This window comes from Periophthalmus magnuspinnatus, chromosome 23, assembly GCF_009829125.3.
Source record: "Periophthalmus magnuspinnatus isolate fPerMag1 chromosome 23, fPerMag1.2.pri, whole genome shotgun sequence".
In the NCBI taxonomy this organism is placed as follows: domain Eukaryota; kingdom Metazoa; phylum Chordata; class Actinopteri; order Gobiiformes; family Gobiidae; genus Periophthalmus; species Periophthalmus magnuspinnatus.
The window spans coordinates 54,457-77,261 of NC_047148.1; the positions used below are offsets into that span (position 1 = coordinate 54,457).

The following is a 22,805-nucleotide window of genomic DNA, read 5'->3' on the forward strand; positions in this document are numbered from 1 at the left end:
GTGATGTCATGAAGTGAAAGTTTTCAAGTTTACCTTCTGTTCAGTAGAGATTGGCAATTCCAAAGCTAAAATCATCCAAATGATTCTAGTGCAGGTGTCTGGAGTCTAAAAACGCAATGGAGCACTTCTTGTATAACCACATGCCATTACATGGAACAGAATGCTTTTTGTTTGAGAGAACTCAGCCTAATGCTGGATTTTGCAGGATTTGTGTAATACGTGTGAGAATGAAACAATGTTTTCGATGAGGAAATGACATTATAACACTGATCGACATAATAAATATAAAATATAATTTTAAATTTAAAATGAATACAAAATATAATTACTTATAATTATGATGTTGTCTACATTTTGGTGAAATTAACAGTCTCACCTGTCATGCACTTTAAAGACCTGGCAACACATGTTCAGTTGTGATTACCGTTTTTTTAAGGCAATAAAAATGAAAAGACTTATATCTTTGGCTTGCAAGGTGATAGTACCAAACTTAAATATGTATGTTGTACAGGTCCCCAGTCCCCATTTGCACAGCAAAATTTGGGTTGATATCTCTTGTAGTTTTTTCCACAATTTCACTTTCTAAGTGGTGTGTGTCTATGGGAAATTGCATCGAATTCTGGCTAATCATACGAATACCCTCAACACACCAGTCTACTTACGAGTGAGCTTGGTGCTGCATTCTACTCATTTTATTTGTTTATTTTATTTATGTGTGGAAGCACTGTTCTGTTTACTTGTGATAGTATTGTGAAGTTGGTCCAAAACAGCTTTTCAGGTCCTGAAAATGTGTTTAAACTAGTAACAGCACAGACTGCACCCTCCCTTTAACTTCATCACAAACTGACCCTCCCCTTCCCCCAGCCCCTCCTCTCTCTGCATCCCCTCCCTGCTCTGTGCAGCTGAGAGGCTCTGCTTAGTCCTGGTCCAGTCCATTTCTGACCCACATGTCAATGGAGATGCTGCTCCTGCTTGTCCTGCTTGGGACTGGTGAGTGCCTTCATATTTCACATTCCTCTATACCTGGATTTGTAGAGTTTAAAATGCTGACTAAATATAAACCAAAACTTTTCTGTTGTCCAAATGAGAAATGTTTTGACCTTAGAAGTGTTATCGGGCTTTTATAATGTATTTTGGGAACTTGTGGAATTTACTCTTAGATTTATTAATGTACAATGGAATTATATATATCAGATTGGTGATTAAAGTTTATCTGACAGATTAATATATTTTTCAAATTTTGTTCTTTTTGCCTTTGTTAACGTTATGGTTGCTAGGGAACAATTGTGGAATTCTACATTCTACATATGCCACATCTGCTGCCCATATTCAACCAGGAAATAAAACAAACAAATACTTTTATTTTTTACTTACTTCTCATGTAAGTAAAATGATAAACTTCACCAAAATAATAATAAAAATATATATAAGTTTTGGTAAAACTTAAATAAAATGTTAACTGGCTCTGCTCCTCTGGCTCTGCTCCTCTGGCTCTGCTCCTCTGGCTCTGCTCCTCTGGCTCTGCTCCTCCTGACCTTACCTCTCCACTGATCTGGTCTATATCCTCCCTTCCTTTCATTTAGCGTGAAATATTTGAGGTAAAGCAATAACATCTCCATGGGAACAAGCAGGTGCCAGACCCTTCACCAGAAAAGTTACAAAATGTACCTTTTACCTTTTTTTATTTTTATTTTTTTTATCTATGACTCCTTTGGACAGCTGAATATAATAATCAATGAGAGCATGGCTTAGTGCCCAAGAGGAGTGTGCAGATGTGAGTTACAGGAGAGTGCTGGCCACATGCTACTGGCCCTATGCTCCTGCCTGCTCCTCTAACTTTGCTCCTCTGTCCCTGTTCTTGCATTCTTCTCTGACTCTGCTCCTCTGACTCTGCTCCTGTCTGCTCCTCTGACTCTGCTCCAGTCTGTTCTTGTCAGCTACTGTCTGCTCCCCTGGTTTTGCTCCTCTAGCCCTGTTCCTGTCTGGTTCTCAGTTTTTTCTCCTGTCTGCTCCTGTCCGCTCTTGTCTCCTCTTGTTTGCTCCTCTGGCTCTGCTCCTGTTTGCTCCTGTCAGGTCCTGTCTGCTCGTCTGGCTCTGCTCCTCTGGCTCTGCTCATGTCTGTTTGCTCCTGGCTCGACTCTTTGTACTGGCTCAGGACTTATGGTTCAGGCCAGACCCAGTGATTCATACTCACCATAACATAGACTGTTTTCCATATAAGCACCAAACCAAGCATTCAGCATAGTAAATGGACTATCAGTTACCATAGCAACAGCAATAACAAATTGAACCTGTGCAGTCAATGTAGTATCATAAGGTAAAGTGATTCACAATGTTGGCTAGAGCTCAGCCAGTTGTGCATTCACCACAGTTTCAGAACAGGGCCATACACAAATACTGTTGAATATAGGCTACTCTGGTCCAGCCAGTTCACCAGTTAAATGTGAAATGTTGTTTTGCTTAGAATTTTCCACAGGAAATTTAATGGTCCTGGAATTAATGGTCCTATAAGCGCAGAACTCCTATTACCTCATCAAAAACATACCTGCAAACGTGTTTTGTTTCATTCACATGTTTGAGCAATCCTGGATTATTAGTCTGTCAACAATCAAAATGTTCCACCTTGGGATGTCATTTAGTGGTTGCTACTGGTGCAACAAGCAGTGAAGCAATCACAATGAGGCCAAAACAATAGCTATAACCTCAAAGTTAAGGAATTAAATGGTTGAAATAATCTCCAAATGATTGTAGTGAAGGTGTATGGAGTTTAAAAACACAAGGGAGCATTTCCTGTATCACCACTTAATGACATCACTAGGAGGAACAGAGTTTGCACTTTTTCACATAACAGCAATCGGCCTCAAAATATCAGCAGTGCTTATAGACAGGCTGCTTCGGATTCAAAAACAGATCAGTTGATCTCAACTATTGGAAGAATTGGTGTTTTGCAGAAACAGATAAAGTTGTGTACTAAAGTGACATAGTGGACAGATGGTTATATAAGTATATACATTTTTAATCACAAACTACCACTCGATTGATGTAAAACTATACATATTTAGCACAGATGTTACCCAACAAACCCAATAATTAAATCCGCAAGCGGCATCGAACGGCCCTCGTGGGCCGTGCTTCACTCTCGGCTGACCCGGCACTCCCTACAGGAGGTGCGAACGGGCCAGTTTTGTCCCCGTTATTGCAGCTTTGGGTTGTATTTGTAACTAAACAAAGTCTACACACAGTGGAATGACTGATGCACAAAATGCAAAAACATGGGGTTTTTCCAGGCATCGCCATAGCAACACTGTGCAAAATACAAACTTGGCCCCCTGGACTTTTTTGACGGGAACGACCTGAAGAGTTACTGTGCCAAATTTCACATTCCTCAATGAAGCGCATAAGTTGTCATAAGACTTTGAAATGTATGAAAATTTGGAAATGTTCCCATTAGGATAACATATGCTGTTTCGCGCATCGCCATGGCAACTCAGTAAAAGATTTGACATGGGTCTCATGAAGAGTCATGGTGCCAAATTTCACATTATTCCATGAAACTAATATTTTTCTGATGAATGGGAAAAATTGGGAGGTTTCCCATTAGGATAACATTGGCACCTTGGCGCATCTCCATGGCAACACGGTGTAACAAACCACATGGGTCTGATTGACTTTCTTGATTGACCAAATGGAATTTTCTGTCAAAGTTGGTAACATTTCGGAAAACAAAATTTTCAGCCCTCCATACAAATATATTAGATATTCTGTAGGGGGCGCTATCGCACCAATTTAGTTTCTTTCATAATTAGTAGCTTTAGGCCAAAAAGTTTTACAACTGATTCGAATTTTAACAAAATCGGACTTAGCATGCGCAAACGGGAGCAAATGTTGACACGTGAAAATTCCAAAACTTCCGTCAGAATTTTGCAGCTTCGCCGCACACAGACCGTGATAGGGATCATCATAAATTGGATAACTTTTGATGCCCCACTTGTCTAGATGATGTACGGTGATTTTCAGCCCTGCTGGTGAAGCGCCTTCAGAGGAGTTGATGAAAATGCAACGTCAGCGAAAACGCTGACTTTGCATTTCGGAATTTTCAATCCAATACAGGAGTTAGGGCAGGGGGGCCACAGGGGACATGTTTGTTAAGTATGAGGTCTAGTTTTTGGCCATCTGCATAATTTTATTCAAAGTGACTGCCTTCACGTTGGTGATAGGGTGTGGTCCCCATACATTTTTTTGCTCAAGGTGAAATAAAGAATGAGTGTACCAAATTTCATTGGATTACGGCAAACTTTTTTTCACTCCCCACTGACTTTTTGGGGGCTTGGCCATGTAAATGGGGATGTGGATAAATCATGGTCTTCATTTGCATTTTAGGGTCTGTGTACCAAATTGTATCTGTCTATGAAAAACTAAATTCTTCTGTCCCTTTTTAACTTGGCAAGTGGCCCTGGAGAGCCACTTTAAAGCTACAAGTATATATCACATAATTATGTCCACATTATTAAAAAACACAAATGCTACATTGAGTCTCTCCAGACCCAAACACTTTTGCAAGAATTACAGGGATTTGTAAGCTTTCAAAATGGCCACTTTGTTAAGACCTCGTTATGACCACACCCCGGGCCTTATGTAAATTCTTTTAACTCTCTTGACCCAAGATATTTCCTGATAGTTTTGAATCCATCAAATAAAAGCTCTGGGGCACGTTTTTTAAAGTACGAGGTCTAGATTTTAGACATCTGCATATTTTGGCTACATTCTTGTAGGAGATAGAGTGTGGTCCTCCTTGAATTTTGCTCAGTCAAATGAAGAATGAGTGGACCAGATTTCACTTGATTCTGACAAACTTTTTTTTTTCACTACTCTTGACTCTTTTTGAGGCATGACCACACAAATATGGATGTAGATAAGGCATGGTCGTCATTGGATTTTTTTGTTCAGAATGTCAAATAGGCTGTCTGTACCAAATTTCATTTGTCTATGGCAGGGGTGTCCAAACTTTTCTCATTTAGGGCCACGTATAAAAACATAGACAAAGCTGAGGGCCGATTGAGGGCCATAGACTGGTCACCAATACAGTGAATACTTCAAATCTGTGTGTTTATTACAAGTTAAACTGAACCACTAGAGCTTTATTCATGCTTAAATCCTCAAAGGGATGCATTAAATATTTGATTTTCAGACATATACAGTAAAAAGTACTGTTTAAGGTAATATGGGCGAATTCACGTAGAAGCTTGAGGGCCGAGAAAAATTGGTCTGAGGTCCACATTTGGCCCCCGGGCCGCAGTTTGGTCATGCCTGGTCTATGGCATACAAAAATCCCAACCACATTGTACCTTTGTAAGGGGTGCCATCCTGCAATGTAGATTCTTGGTAATGCTGTGTAACTTAAATTTGAGTTGATCTGTAATGTCAACCTTTTTTTTTTTTTAATCCTAGTTTACTAAAACCCACGTATTTCAATAACAAATGTTGAACGTTGCCATGACAACATGATTGCAAATGATGGTACGTTCTTGTTTTTAAAATTTGATTTAAAATTTCAAGGGAAAAAGTCCATTTTTGTTTGAAGGTTGGCCACACGTACATTTTATGATGTAATTCAAGAGAGCCGCCTATAATTGCACAGGAGTGTAGTTCATTTTGACCAAATAGCAAGTCTTGAGTTAAAATCCAGTGTAAACATTTTAAATGTGCGAGAAAAAAATTTGGAAAAATTGGGCTCCACCCACAATGGCCGACTTCCTGTAGGGTTTAGGGTGGGGTCATAATATAATTTACTTGTCATGACATGAGCTATGGTTGTACCAAATTAGTCTACGATGAAAAAGGTCTCTCATTGCCGTAATGTATTTTGATCTTTGAGGTGGCGCTATTGAGTCATTTTGAAATATAAATTTTTTACACATAATAATAATAATAATAATAATAATAATAATAATAATAATAATAATAATAATAATAAATGTCCCCAATCTTGAATGTAAAATTTACTTTTCGTTAATGTCCGCGGTACATGCCTCCGCAAAGTTCGCGCCTCTCGTTCTCCCTTACATTGCCCCTTCCCCCAATATCAGTGTCTATCTCAGGGGTCACCAACCTTTTTTAACCTGAGAGCTACTTTATGGGCACTGAGTCATACGAAGCTCTTCTGAAATAACACATTTTCTCAGTTTGCCTTTAGTTATACATTATTAATAATGATAAATGATAATCATCTATGTGAACACACTGATCATGTTGCAAGACACTGATCACATTAATGAGTTCTCAAAATAATTATCAACAATGAGCAAGGAGGGAAACAGATATCAGTATTTAGCACTTTAACTTTACTGATCTTAGTAATTGTTAAATTTCCAGATGACACTTACATCACTACATTTCATAGGAAAAGTGTCCCGTTTTCACTATCCATTGACAAACCTTTTTAACAAAACATAAATAATATACATTGCACCATGTTTCATAAAGTTATCAATTATGTAATGTTAAAGAAAAATAAGCTTACATATTTTTAAAGCCTGTTGTTTACCCAAAGCTGCGTTTAGCTCTGGGCTTGTTCTTCCCATAGTGTGCGCCCCCGTGGGGAGTGCGCGCCCCCGTGGGGAGTGCGCGCCCCCGTGGGGAGTGCGCGTCCCCGTGGGGAGTTAGTGTGGAGCTTTGTGAGACGTAGTGAAGTGTCCCTCCACATTGTGCCACTTTGCCGTCACCACAGTCGCTCCGCAGATGAGATACGTGCAGGTTTCTTTTACAGTCTTAAATCGTTGTGAAAGTGATCTCTTAATTTTCTACCATGTTTTGGAGTAAGAAACTGCATTCAGCGCATCCTCACAGCGCAGAGCGGAGCACTGGTTTTGTCACGTGCACAATACTGACCTTTGAAGTGAGTAGGTCAAAGTTCACCTTAACTTATCTAAACTTCACGTATAATGAACATATGTTTAAGATTTTGTCATTTTTAAATCTATATAAACGCAAGGGTGATAAAAAAAAAAAAACTAAAAAAAACAACAGAATAAAATTAAATTTTAGATGCAGCTCATTAGTGAGTTGTGCTATTTTTAGAACCGGGCGGGCGGGCGACTCATGTGGGGCTTGGGGGCGACTCATGTGGGGCTTGGGGGCGACTCATGTGGGGCTTGGGGGCGACTCATGTGGGGCTTGGGGGCGACTCATGTGGGGCTTGGGGGCGACATGGCGCCCGTGGGCACAGGGTTGGTGACCCCTGGTCTATCTAATACTGCTCCAGTCATTTCAATGAGGCATTTTGTTGGGTGTTGCTGTGCCAACACAATTGCAAATGAAAGACTTTATTACATCGTACCCCATCACAAATAAGACCCCTGTGAATTTTTTCACAAATCCACGACAAAATCGTTTATCTTGTATGAATTTCTGAACTTAAGATTTCAAGAGGGCGCTAGAGATTAATTTTGTTGGATAGTGTCTTGATTTGCATATCATTGCATTCGGCTCGCTAATCTGAATAAACGCAGTAGGAGAGAAATTTTTTTTTTTTAAATACAGGTGTCCCTCACTACAATGTAGTTCACTTCCATCACTTTTGCAGATTTTTCGGTGCAATTTTGCATGGTTTTTAACATGCAAAATTGGTTTTCTGCTTCCTGATTGGCTAAGAGACTGTGGACCTTTGTCTATCTCCTGTACAGTACTAAATGCGTTCATCTTGCCAAATTTACATAAATGTTCGGTCGCTAGCAGTGTGACTGTGAAGTGCCGTATGTTTGCAAGTTTTCTCCTTGACAAAACCCACAATGTTGATGACACGTTCTGCACCGACAAAGGCACCTACAAAAGTTTGAACTTTGAGAGTCTTTAAACGAGAAATGTGAGAAAATACCTGTCAGAGAAAAGTGTATCAAGTGTGTATTTAGTACAGCACTAAAACATAACTTAATTCCAAAGAGTCTATGTCTGACATTGTCACACCTGCAGGGTTGGAAATGCAGGTATGTCTTTTTTGTTCTGTATTTTTTATTTATTTATCTTTATTTATACAGGGGGAGCCAATGAGAGCACTTGGGCTCTCTTTCATGGGTACCCTGTTTAAAATACAATACAAACTGAAAAAACAATCAAAAACAAATAAATCCATCAAAAACAAGTGCAGGTGTGTGTATAAAAGTTTCAGCAGATTATTAAATTGCAACTGTGTCAACAACATGTCCAGTTTTGCTTTTGCATTTTTGTGAAGCAAAACAGCTAAAAGCCCCCTTTCCCATGTCAGTTCTGGTGCGGCTCGTCCTTAGCCTTATGCAGTCATGTGATCTGGTGTTAAATGTTCCGGTATCAATGATTAACAAACAGGTGAGGTATTCAGGCAGTTTTTGAAATAGTCCCTTATAGATAAACTTCATACAGTGCTGTTCTCTATGAAAAAGTGGGTTGGCCATCACTATCTGTTAGAAGAGAACACAGTGATGAGTTTCAAATCCACCACCTGTAATAAAATGAAGAGCTCAGTGAAAGAGTGGATCCAATAGTTTCAAAGCAGAGGCTGAAGTCTGCACATACACCACAGTCTGCATTTACCACATCCACATAATCCAGTACGGTGAGGAAGGTTGATTGTACTATTTCTTTTCTGTAACTCATTGGGATACAACATTTGCTTCTGTAATAAAATAATAATTTAGATTTTACACTTACATAATTCTGAGATATGTTTTTTAAAGTTTAAGTTTGCATCAAGCCAAATCCAAGATATTTCTAAGTGTTGACTTTCAATGGATTGAAGCTTGCATGTTTGTAGCTTGCATGTTACTGAAATGTTTGTTGTTGTTTTTTTTTTTTTTAGAAAAAATCATATGCTTAATTTTACTTGCATTCAAAAACAGCTTAAGATTTATGAGGGAGTTTTGGATTTCATTAAAATCTTGTTGCAGTTTTAAAAGCCCCTGATCAGCAGAAGGAGCACTTGCACACAAAACAGCATCATCTGCATATAAATATATGTGGCTTTCTTTTAAATTGTGACCAATAGATTTAATAAAAATAGTAAAAAGTAGGGGGCTCAAAATTGAGCCTTGGGGCACTCCTTTACTTAAAGTTAAAAAATCTGATTTAAAACCATCGGCTACTACTGCCTGGGTTCTGTTTGAAAGATCATTTTGGAACCAGTTACATGTGGCATTGTCAAATCCAATCTGCTTCAGATGGTTCAGGACGACTCCATGATCCACTGAATCAAACGCTTTAGTTAAATCAATAAACAGAGCTACACAATATTGTTTATCATCAAGAGCTGAGAAAATGTCATTTAAAACTTTTGTGGTTGCAGTGACTGTACTATGCCCTTTTCTGAAACCCGACTGATAAGAATTCAAAATGGAGAAATTATTTAAATAACCTGTAACTTGATTTGAAACTAACTTTTCTAAAACTTTTGCAAGACAAGGTCATTTAGATATTGGCCAGAAATTATTTACATTTTTTGTTGTCCCACCTTTATGTAAAGGCAAAACATGAGCTGTTTTCCATAATTCTGGTATAATTGCCATTTGAATTGATTAATTAAAAATATTTAAAAGAGGTTGAATTAAATATGGGGCAGCTAATAAAAGAAGTTTTGGAGCTCCCGTGGACTTCTTTTGGTCTATGGAGCGGAGAGCATTTAAGACCTCCATGTAACTGAAAGGTCTTAAAGAAAAAATGTGACTATCTGTCCGAGGTTCAGACTCAACATAATCAACATCAGAAGGACCATCATTGTTCAACATATCACATGCAGAGATAAAATGTCTATTGAAAGCATCACATATTTCCTCTTTAGAATTTTTATAATACCGGAATCTAATAAAATATCAGTTGGTGAGGTATAATTGTTAGGTTCAGAGAGGGATCTGACTGTCCCCCAGAACTTTGTCGGATTTCTGTGGCTCGCTATCAACGCAGACATGAAGTAGGATGTTTTTTCCTTTCTAACTGCTGATAGACATTTCTCTTCTGACGAAAACATGCCCAATCCAAATCAGACCTAGTTGTGTGAGTGGTTTTGAAGGCAGCATTTCTTTAATAACAATAATAATAATAACATTAGTTTAAAAACAATTTTTTAAACAAATTTTTAAACTTTTTGTGAAAAAGGTTGATGATATCAGGGCAAGTGTGAAACCATCTCTGGGTAGTACCCCCAGTGTTGGTTCTCCGTTGTGCTCTTGGTCTTCATTTATGCCTGTGAATTTGGAGGATGTTAGTGCTTTACTAAAAAAGATGAAACCCTCTTCTTGCCCTCTTGATGTTGTGCCCACCTCACTGTTTTTAAAGGTGTTTGATGTGATCGGTCCACATATTGTCAGATTGATAAATATTTCTCTGTCAACTGGGTCAGTATCAAGATCTCTTAAACAGGCAGCTTTAAGTCCTATTCTGAAGAAGCCAAATTTGGATCCATCGGAGCCAGGCAATTACAGGCCAATATCAAAATTGCCTTTTCTAGCTAAGACTGTGGAGAAAGTAGTTGCAGGGCAGCTGACCACTTTTCTGAATAGTCAATGTATTCTTGATAAGTTTCAGTCTGGGTTCTGCAGGATGCATTCCACTGAGACTGCCCTGCTAAAGGTCTCTAATGATAAATTGATGGCTGCAGACTCTGGACAGTACAGTGTATTGGTTTTATTAGATCTGTCCTCAGCCTTTGACACAGTTGACCACAAAATACTGTTATGTCAACTGCAAAATGAGATGGGAATTTCTGGGACTGTTCTTTCATGGTTTTCTTCTTACCTGACCAACAGAACTTTTGCCATGTTTGTGAATAATATAATTTCTGAAGTCACTCCCCTGTTACACGGTGTCCCACAGGGCTCAATCTTAGGTCAAATTCTGTTCCTTTTGTACATCAGCCCTCTCGGTAAAAGTATAAGCACCTTCAAAAATGTGTCTTACCATTTGTATTCTGATGACATCCAATTGTACTGCTCCTTCAATGATTCAGAGTTACATAAGTTAGCTGAGCTATTAAATTGTGTCTCATCTATTAAGGACTGGCTTGCTCACAACTGTCAATTCAATTTCAATAAAATTATAGGAAAACTGAAACTCTGATCATTGCTCCTGAAAAGAAAGTTCCTTTAATCAAACAACACCTGGGTTCTCTGGGCTCCTCTTCCCAGCCTCGCCTCAGAAACCTTGGTGTTCTATTTGACCAGTCAATGTCCCTGGACAGCCATTCTAGACAGTTGGTTAAAAACTGCTTCTTCCATCTGAGATCTATCTCCAAACTGAGTGCAATGTTATCTAAATCTGACCTGGAATTGATTATTCATGCTTTTATTTCTTCTCGTTTAGATTATTGTAATTCTCTTTTTACTTGTTTTAACAAATCTGCAGTCACTCGTCTCCAGTTGGTCCAGAACGCTGCAGCGAGGCTTTTAACAGGAACCAACACACATCACTCTGGTTTTATCCTCTTTACACTGGTTACCTGTCAAATTTAGAATTGATTTAAAAATTTTAGTCTTGACTTTTAGAGCTTTTAATGGACAGGCCTCTGAATATATCTCAGAAATGCTGGTTCCTTACACCTCTGGCCTCTCCCTCCGGTCTTCGGGCCAAAACCTTTTGAAGGTCCCTAAGACCCGGTTTAAAACTGGAGGAGACCTGTCCTTTCAAGCAGTAGCCCCTAAACTGTGGAATGCCCTGCCCTTGTCCCTTCGTGTGGCTGACTCTGTTGACTCCTTTAAAAAGCAGCTGAAGACACTGTTATTCAGACAAGCTTTTAGTTAATTTACTACTCTTTGTCTTATTTTATCTGTTGAACATTTATTGTTGTTGTTTCATCTATTTTTTATCTGTTTTTATTTTCACTCTCTAAAGCACTTTGTGATTTTATCTGTGAAAGGTGCTATATAAATAAAGTTTACTTACTTACTTACTTACTTTAATGAATCATGCAGTTTCTGAATTGAACCAGAGATTATTACAGTTTCTAATTCAAATTTTTCTTTTAGGCCCATGCTGGTCGACAATTTCATTAAATGTATCAATAAAAAAGTTCAAGGCCATATCAGGGTCAAGGAATGCTGATGTTAACCCGATCTCACTGTAATATAGGTCAGAGATGAAGGAGCTCATTGAAATGTTTATATGATCTTCTGACCTTTACACATGGATGCGTCTTTTTCATTTTTGTATTTCGGATACATCCAATTGGACAATGGTCACTAAAATCAAGTGGAAAAACACCATTTGCCTCATAATTATGGGGTATGTTTGTTAAGATTACATCAATGAGTGTGCCTTTATTCAAATTTGTAGGGTCAGGTCTAGTTGGATAAGACATTAATTGTGTAAGATTTAGGCCATTGCATAGGTCTTTCAAAGTTTCGGACTCTTTCTCCAGCCAGTTAATATTTATATGACCCATTACCAGGGCCTCACAATTTTCCAGTGTAGAAAGCATCATGAACAGATCATTTTTAGGGGCTGAAGGGGCATGATAAATACCAGCAATAGCCAATTTTTGATCAGGATCATTTGCGTAACTAACAGACACAGACAGACACTCAAAACATTTAGGCTTTGTACAGGAGAATAGAAGATCCACAGACAGGTGATCTTTGACATAAATGGCAACGCCACCTCCTTTAGATGGCCTGTCACTTTTCACATTTCATTTTCACTTTCACATTTCCTTATCACTTATTTTATTTGATAACCAGGTTTCAGAAAATATAAATATATCTGGGTCTGTTTGATCTGCCCAGACTTTAATGTGATCTAATTTAGATATAATACTACGCACATTAATCTGTATAATTCCCAGTCCCTTCCTTGTTTTGAAGTTTTGCATATTAAATATGCCTAGCTTATTAGGGATAATAGCTTTATTTGTGTTTGATTGAGATTGATTTGACACCTCGGAATTAGGTTTGTTATTATAAGTAATATTGATGTCAAGTTGCATGACCTCTGATAATTTCTTTAATTTCTAAGAGATATTCTACGTGAAATATGCACATTAATGTGTTTTAATGCAAAATCTAAGCTGAGGGGCACTGGTTTTGTCAAAGAATAAGCTAAAACGCTCTTTACCCCATGCCTAAAGAGTCATTCAGTAGGTCAGATAGGTGCAGACTCCAGAGTTAGCTTGATATTGTCACAGAGTTTTTTCACGGATCTATTTAAATCTATCTTTCTATTTCACAGACAGATTATTCCTCTTCTAAAATCCATGAAAATTATCCACAAAAGGAATTCCAGGAACACTGAAATAACCCTTCAGCCAGATGTGAAGTTGGCGGATCCGACTAAACTTCACGTCACCGAAAGTAGGAGATTGAATTGGACCAGACATTACACATTGTTTTCCCGACTTCAGCACCGTGTCTATAAGCGATTTGAAATAATTTTCCAGGAGTGTGTTTGGGGGACATGAGCGCTTCGCCTTTGTCAACATTGAGTCAATGGGCGAAGCCCTGTATGGGCTCGGGCCTAATAATAAAAATATGTATATTTTTTAGCAAAAACAATATATCCGATAACATTACAATGACATATTATACATCATATTTTTTTGAAAGCTCTTGAGTTTCCCCACTTCACCGTGGGGTCAATGGCAAATGACGCATTTATTACATTCCCCATGGCGTCAGGGTCGCCCATTGACCTCCCATTAATTCCCATTCATTTTTAGCAGTAATAAATATTATTCTATTTTTTGATGCAAGATTTTTTGATTGATTTTTATGGGGCCAATGGGAGCCCAACCCGGAAAAAAAATCTAAGTTTGGGGTAGCAGTACCAAGTTGTTATTTTATTTTATTTTTTTTGGTGGTAGTTAGAGCTCATGAAGTTCTAATTTTTGATACCGGTCAATGGCATGTCAGGTTGTGTTTACTACTTGACTTTTCCGGACTCCAGACGTGGTTTTAATTAGTCCCTTGCTGGGACATTGTCCCAGGCTCGGGCCTAATAAGAATAATAATGGAAATGTTTTTCCTGCCCATTATTTTTCTCTTAAACCATAAAAGCTTGTCAGAATTAGTTTTTTTTTTTGTTTTGTTTTTGTGGTTCTGTGCTGTTGTCCCTCCTCCCTTCTGTGTCCTTAGCTGGACACCGTCTTCCATCCAGGGACCTCCTTGTGTCCTCTCACCCTCGCCTGGACCGTTGCAGCTCCACTGGACACAGTTTTCTTTCCAGGGACTTCCTCGTGTCCTCTCACCTTCACCTGAACTATTGTAGTTTTGCTAGACACAGTCTTCTGTCCAGGGACCTCCTCGTGTCTTCTGCTCCTTGTCCTGCTCCTTGTCCATGTCTTCTGCCTCTGTGGACCCCAGGCCTTGTTTTAAAAACAATGTACGTAACATACACACAAAGACGCCAGTGGGAGTACGGTCCGTGGCGTCGGCGTGTCCCATTTCGGCAAGATGGCGGCTACACTGACTACCCATTTTCGGCCGGGTACTTTGAATGGTACTTCGAAGGGTATGCATTTGGCAAATTGGGACACAATCTATGCCTGGAGCTGGGTGGAGACTCTGGCACCACCTCCACACACCTGCACCTCATCTAGCATTCAAGCCTTCACCTGGGGAGTATTAAGAGGCTGAGGATTCCTTCACTCGCCACCAGATGGTCAGTGTATCCTCGTGATATTGTCAGCTTGGCTCAGTCTTGTTTTTTTCTCAGTTGGACTTTCTTGCTTTTTGCCAGATTTTACTCCTTGGACCATCTGTGCACCGCAGCCTTCAATCCAGCTCACCTCGTCCTGTGCCAGTACACCCACTGCCGACCCAGCCCTCCACCACCTGCTCCGCTAACCACCGTTCACATTTTTAATTGTAATAAACTCTGTTGAACTGTTTTCTGAGTCTGTATCTTTGGTCCCTCCCAGTCATTACGACAGAAATTGAGTGATTGTGTGTGTGTAAATTTGGTATGGTTGTGTATGCATGTGTGAACTGAATGTTTTAAGAAATGACGTATTTGACGGGCGAGATGTGTTGTTTGGTGTAGATGGATGAAAGACCTGTAAGCATATGATACATCCATCAAACTCTTATTCTTGACATCAGCCTGTCCAGGGACCACAAGTGGAAATTTATATTTTTGCTATAACCTGGCACAGCATTTCTTTTTTTTAAGGTCAGTGTATGGCTGTGCACTGTCCCTATCCAAATAAAAGTATAACATGCCATACTATATTTTTTCTCAGGATCTTCACTCAAAATTAGACCTCACTGATAGTTTTTCATACCACTTAACTGTCTATACATTATTGTTTACTTCTTGATTTTTATAATTTTCCCCAAACTTGTAAAAATACAATAAGGTTCTTGCACGAGTTTGAGGAGGATGAGTTGCATTCGTGCTCGGGCCTTGATTAAAAAAACAAACATAAATGGTATATTGATTTGTAGTTGTTTGCGTAAATGGTTAACCTGATGCCCATTTAACCTTTCTATGTGTGTGTGTGTGTGTGCACAGCTGTGGCAGGGGGACAGAAAGCCCCGGGCTCCTGCAGCTTTGAGACTCACACGTGTGGATACACCTCAGATCCGGACTACGAGCCTTGGAGCCTGCACTCAGAAGGTACAGTGCCACCTACTGTTCATGTAAACCTGCATGAAATGCATTATTTGGCTGATTCAGTTTAATTTTTTATGCTTACAGTCAAAATGAGCAGAACTTCTGTGAAATCAAAAATAATTTACGGAAAAATTAAAGCCAGAGTCTGGTCAACTGAAACAAAGTTAAAGCCTTCTTTCCTGCCAGAGATTTTGAAAAAGCCATCCATGCCTTTATACTGTCAAGACTTGACTATTGTAACTCTCTCTACATGGGTTTGCCTTCTGGGGTGCAAAACGCAGCTGTCAATTTGTTACCAGGGACCAGAAAGTACCAGCATATAAATCCTGTTTTAGCTGCTCTTCATCCTCTTCCACTCCGATTTAGAATTAATTTTAAGATTTTAACACCTACCAGAAGTGATGGGAAGAATATTTTGAATGTATTTAGCTACAGAATACTGAATACCTGCATTAAAGTGTATTTTGTAATGTATTCTGATTCATTGGCCAATCAGTGTACTGTATTTTGAGTACTTAGAATACTTTCACACAAGGCTAAATTTAAATTATAGTATAAAGACGCAACATAGGATTAACAGCAGCTTTGTTTGTTCTGCATTTCCTGTCACTAACTGGAGAGGGAAAAATTTCACAAGCCTGAACCACAAGAGCAGTGTTTTATTTTATATTTATAGAATTCTGTGCAGTGATCAAGTACTGCCATGTATTCCTTTTAGGAAATAACTCTGAATATCAGCAAATGAAAAAGTAACTGTACCATAAAAAAGTTACTCAAAATTAGTATGAATATTTACACATATTCATTTACTTCTCAACACTGCCTACCAGAGCTCTAAGGTCTCCTGAGCCAGGCTTGTGAGCAGAGGGAACAAGTTAAGGTTTTACCAAAAAGTTCTATTTTGGTTTCATCTGACCGTATGACATTCTCCCAATCCTCTTCTGGATCATCCAAATGCTCTCTAGCAAACTTCAAACGGGCTTGGACATGTGGCAAGGGGACACGGCTGGCACTGCAGGATTTGAGTCCCTGGTGGTGTAGCGTGTTACTGATGGTCCCTTTGTTACTTTGGTCCCAGCTCTCTGCAGGTCATTCACTAGGTCCCCCCCCTGTGGTTTTGGGACTTTTGCTCACCGTTCTTGTGTCATTTTGACCCCATGGGGTGAGAGCTTGTGTGGAGCCCCAGATCAAGGGAGATTATCAGTGGTTTTGCATGTCTTTCATGTTCTAATAATTACTTCCACAGGTGATTTCTTCACACCAAGCTGCTTACCTACTGCAGATTCAGTCTTCCCAGCCTGGTGCAGGTCTGCAGTTTTGTTTGTGGTGTCCTTTGACAGCCCTTTGGTCTTGACCATAGTGGAGTTTGGAGTCTGTTTGAGGTTGTGGACAGGTGTCGTAGTGAGTAGTGAGTGGAGGACAGAGGAGCCTCTTAAAGAAGTTACAGGTTTGTGAGAGCCAAAAATCTTGTTTGTAGGTGCCCAAATACTTATTTTACTGAGGAATTTACCTATTTAGGACGAAATACTTTTACTTTTTACGAAAAAATGTGATAAATGAAGAATAAAACATAAGTCGCACTGGACTATAAGTCACATTTTTGGGGAAATTTATTTTACAAAATCCAAGAACAGACATTTTATCTTTAAAGGCAAGTTATAATAAAAACGATAAAATAGAGAACAGGCTGAATAGCAATATAGCACGCTAACATAACACATAAGCAACAAATTGAATACTTGTCTGTTATGTTTATGTAAGATATCGGTACACAAGAGACACAAGAGTTCTTTTCACTGATGTTTACTGTGGTCTTACTTCTTTAAGATAAGACAAGATATGCCTTTATTAGTCCCACAGTGGGGAAATTCCAGTATTGCACCGCACAAAGAACAGAAGGAAAATGGTACATGCAATAAAACAAGATAATAGATAAATATCTTAAAATAATTTAAAAAATAGACTTAAAAATAAACTAAAAATACTCTGATATAACATCTCCGTAAAGTGACTTGAGTATTGCACATAGGTGTGGTTGAATGACACATGTTCAGTGTTAACAGTGTTCATTGTACAGTCTGACAGCAGCAAGAAGGAAAGACCTGAAACCTCTCCTTCACACAGCGAGGGTGAATCAGTCTGTCACTGAAGCTGCTCTCCAGGGCAGACAGAGCATCCTGCAGGGGGTGAGACTCATGGCCCAGCATAGAAATGACCTTAGCCAGGACCCTCCTGTCCCCCACCTCCTGCACTGAGTCCAGAGGACAGCCCAGGATGGAGCTGGACTTCTTGATGACCTTGTCCAGCTTCTTCCTCTCCTTCTCTGTGATGCTGCTCTTCCAGCAGACCACACCGTACAGGATGGCTGATGCCACCACAGAGTCACAGAAGGTCTTCAGGAGTGGCCCTCTCACTCCAAAAGACCTGAGTCTCCTCAGGAGATAGATCCTGCTCTGGCCCTCCCTGTACAGTGCATCTGTGTTGTGAGTCCAGTCCAGTTTGTTGTTCAGATGAACACCCAGGTACTTGTATGAGTCCACTCTCTCAATGTCCCTTCCCTGGATGTTCACTGAGGGGGCAGTAGAGTGGCACCTGCGGAAGTCCACCACCATCTCCTTGGTCTTCCCTGCATTGATGATGAGGTGGTTCTGTTGACACCAGTCCACAAAGTCCTGTGTTAGTCCTCTGTACTCCACATCGTCATCATCGTTGATGAGGCCAATGATGGCAGAGTCATCAGAGAACTTCAGCAGTCCTTGTTGTGTCTGAAATCTGCAGTATAAAGGGTGAAAAGAAAGGGAGGGAGGACGTCTATCATAGTTCACACCTCATGATTCTCATTTGCTCTGACATGCACTGTGAGCTGTAAGGTCTTATACTCAGCTCAGCTTCCTGCTTCTGAAGAGTGCAGACGCTAACCTTGCTTGCTCCTGCTGCTTCCTTCTTAACTTACATTTTTAATCATTTTACCTCTTTCAGTGCTGGAAGATTTCTTTAGTTAGTGATCGTATTTTAAGTAAACCAAGACTTTTAAACCATTTTTACATTTTTAACCAAATTTCTGATGAGCCAGCGACATGTCCGGGGAAGACACCAAAGGAATTCTTTCTGTGAACGCTGTCGGAACTATCAACAACAAATTAATGAGCTACAAGCACGGATATTTGTTTTAGAATCTGAAAAAGGACTTCACCAGATGCTCCCTGTGGCTTCCAGTGGTAAGCAGAGAAGAGGGTGAAAAAACTGCTACTTTCAACTTAAACCTGAGTGATACGGTGTCTTTTCCAAAACTTTGTAAAGACAAGAATTTCAAGCCAATGCAACAAGTGATAAGAGACAATGCTAATATAGTTACATCACCCAAAATACAACTTACAAACAGATTTTTACCACTGTCACAGACTGATGTTGATGTTAATATACAAACAGAAAATGGATTTTTGTCGCAAAACAAGAGCAATGAAGTTAGTAAAAGAGCAGTGGCAGACAGGCTGTGCCAAACGTCAAGGTCAGAGATACGCTGCTGCTAGGAGACGATACTATCAGAGATGTGACTCACAGAGGAATCCAAACTTGCTCTTACCCCAGTCACACTGTCCCTGAGATTACAAAACTCTTGTCAACACACCAAGGAGCTAAACAGCTGATTGTGCACGTGGGTGCAGTTGACACCAGAATGAATGAGACTGAAAACTTAAAAAAGAATTCCATTATATTATTCAAGGAGCTTGATAAAATGGAGGTTAAGACTTTCATTAGTGGACCTCTTCCTAGCATAGACAGAGGGAAGATGAACAAATTTACCCGGCTGCTTCAGCTGAACACAGGGCTGTTCAACGAATGTGTAGTCAGAGGACTGCACTACATTGAGAACTTTGATCTGTTCTGGAAACGAGACGACCTGTTCAAGGGAAATGGCCCGCACCTGAGCAGAGGTGAAGTGAGAGTGTTGACAGATAATCTCCTCCACGCTCTGAGAATCCGGCCTGGACAGGGTCCTGGGCCAGTGAGAGAAAAGAGGAATGAGAGAAGCATTCCTGCTGCACCAACCAGAGACCGAGCCAATGTGTCAGCACCATCTGCAGCACCACAACTACAACCACCACCTCCCCCAGCGAAGGACTCACCACCAGCAGCACAACCATCTCCCCCAGTGAAGATTTCAGCAGCACCACAACCATCTCCCCCAGCAAGGGATTTAGCAGCACCACCACCTCCCCCAGAGAACAAGTCAGCAGCATCTCCACTCTCCCAAGTTTGCTACATCTACTCCCTCTATTGACTCCTCACTCTCTTTTTCCTCCCCACCTTCACCTATGGCCCTTATCAATCATCTAGAAAGTCTCATCAGATCAGGTATTAAGATGGCTCCCCTCACACCTAATATAGTGCAATCAAGAGTTCTGGCATCAACTATACTACCCATCCCGTACCCACCTCCTTGGCCCTCACCTGGTCGCTCACCTAAACTTCGCCCAGCTCGCCCTTCCCTGCCTTCCCCCAGAGCTGTTATCAACAAGAGCTAGAACACACAGGGCCTCTGCTGTCTCAGGACATACAGTCATGATAAAAAATAATATCATGCTGAGGCCCTGTGATGGAGCTATATCTACAGTTACACCACGTAGACTGATTAACAGAAGGGCAGTTAGACTGTCCAATCAGAGACATTTAGTTCACATTCCCTGTAAGACGATAACATCCAGTCCTACTGAAACTAATCTGAAACTTGCTGTGCTCAATGTCAGATCTTTATGTAACAAGTCATTTTTAATTAATGATTTTATTTCTTCTTTTAATCTTGATTTTATGTTTTTAACTGAAACATGGCTCGACAAAAACACAGGTAATGCAATTCTAGTAGAATCAACTCCACCCAACTTCAAATTTGAATCTGAAACACGAGTAAACAAAAAGGGTGTAGGTGTGTGTGCATTTTAGTTACTCACATTTTATCATTTGGGGTGTTTCCATCTCTTGAATATGTTTCATTTAAAATGGAGCTAAAACAATCCCCCTCCATACTCTACTTAGTCATATACAACCCCCCCCCCCCCCTCCCCCACATGCTGCCGTTAGGCCAGTTAATACGCAGCAACAATGTGTCTTACCACAACTATGCAGATGACACTCAGATCTATATCTCACTGCAGCAGGTGACTATGGACCAGTGGATTCACTCACTGCATCAACAGATCAGTGTGTGGATGGAAAACAACTTTGAAGTCATCATCTTTGGCCCACAGAAACATAGAGAAAGTGTTAGCAGTCACCTCCAGTCTATCTCTCTAAAACCTTCAAATCAGGCTAGAAATCTAGGGGTAATAATGGACTCAGACTTGAACTTTAACAGCCACATCAAATCAATAACATCTGCAGCGTTTTACCACCTAAAAACATGTCAAAAATCAAATGCATACAGTCAAAACCAGACTTAGAGAGACTTGTCCATGCATTTGTGTCCAGTAGGTTAGACTACTGTAACGGCCTGCTCACTGGCCTCTCCAAACGAGCCTTAACACAGCTGCAGTACATCCAGAACGCTGCTGCTCAGGTCTGACTAGAACCAGGAAGTATGAGCACATAAGTCCTGTGCTCAGGTCTCTGGCTCCTGTAGCTCAAATAATAGACTTTAAAGCAGCTCTGCTTGTGTATAAGTCTCTCCATGGCCTAGGTCCAAAGTACATCTCTGACATGTTAGTGCCATATGAACCATCTCACACTCTGAGGACCTCAGGGACTGGCCTCCTGCTGGTGCCCAGAGTCAGGACTAAACATGGGGAATCAGTGTTTCAGTTTTATGCAGCTAAAACCTGGAACAGTCTTTCTGAAGATGTGAGACAGGCCTCTACTTTGACAATGTTTAAATCCAGGCTCAAAACGGTTCTGTTCAGCTGTGCATACGACTGAAAGGGTTTTATTCTGCACTCTTCTGTTTTAATGTTAATTTTATGATGATTATTTGTGATTATTTATGTTTTTATTTGTGTGATTTTAATGTCTTTCTAATTCTGTAAAGCACTTTGAATTACCTTGTGTACGAATTGTGCTATACAAATAAACTTGCCTTGCCTTGCCTTACTGATTGGACTTGATTAGGAAGGCCACACACCTGTCTATATAATCAAACACAGCTCGATTCCAATGAAGATGTAGAACCATCTCAAGGATGATCAGATGAAATGGACAGCACCCGAGTTAAATATGAGGGTCACAGCAAAGGGTCTGAAAACTTACGACCATGTGATATTTCAGTTTTTCTTTTTCAATAAATCTGCAAAGATGGGGAGCTGTATGTACATTAATGAGGGAAAAAATGAATTTAAATCCACCCCAGACACATTCTCCAGCTCCTCCAGTGGGACCCCAAGGCATTCCCAGGCCAATTCCCATTCCCTCACTCATGAACAAGACCCTGAGATATTTGAACTCCTCCACTTGAGGCAGACCCACCCGGAGAGGGCAAGCCACCTTTTTCCGGTCGAGAACCATGGCCTCGAATTTGGAGGAGCTGATTCTCATCCCAGCCACTTCACACTTCAAACCGCCCCAGTGCCTGCTGCAGATCCTGGCTCAATGAAGCCATTGGGACAACATCATCTGCAAACAGCAGAGATTGAAATCCTGTGGTTTACAAACTGGACCCCATCTGGCCCCTGACTGCGCTTAGAAATTCTGTCCATAAATATAATGAACAGACCCGGTGACAAAGGGTAGCCCTGGCGGAGTCCAACAGGCACCAGTCTGACTTATTGCCGGCAATGGAGCTACTGGAGCAATCCCCAAAGGACACCACGAGGGACATGGTCGAATTCCTTCTCCAGATCCACAGAACATATATGGACTGGTTGAGCAAACTCCCATGAACCTTTGAAGACCCGATAGAAAGTATAGAGCTGGTTCAAGTGTTCCGCGACCGGGACTCAAACCACACTGCTCCTCCTGGATCCGAGGTTCGTCTACCGGTTGGATCTGACCTGGTATAAACTTAAATGATTGTAGCAAATGGCTGCAATATAACAAAGACTGAAAGTTTTAAGAGGGTCTGGATACCTCCCATACCCTCTGTATCCCATAATCAAATCTCACTCCCGATGCATCAAGGACCTGATGACCGGTACCTTTTTAACATACACCTCGCATCAGTACCCACACCTCTTGAGTTTGCGTTGCTGCCGGCTAATATTGGACCCTGAAGCACTAAACTCACAAGGCACACCGCAGAGAGGAGAGAGAAACAA

General features: G+C 40.4%; 1 protein-coding gene across 1 annotated transcript in view; it reads left to right on the forward strand.

The window, feature by feature from the left end:
• Positions 1-927: 927 nt before the first annotated feature.
• Positions 928-22,805, forward strand: part of LOC117391364 (MAM domain-containing protein 2-like) — an 85,781-nt gene continuing 63,903 nt past the window's right edge. Inside the window, exons 1-2 of the mRNA XM_055231844.1 lie at positions 928-990; positions 15,463-15,567. Coding sequence (XP_055087819.1) covers positions 948-990; positions 15,463-15,567 — 148 coding nt within the window. The 5' untranslated portion in view covers positions 928-947. The remainder of the gene's footprint in view (positions 991-15,462; positions 15,568-22,805) is intronic.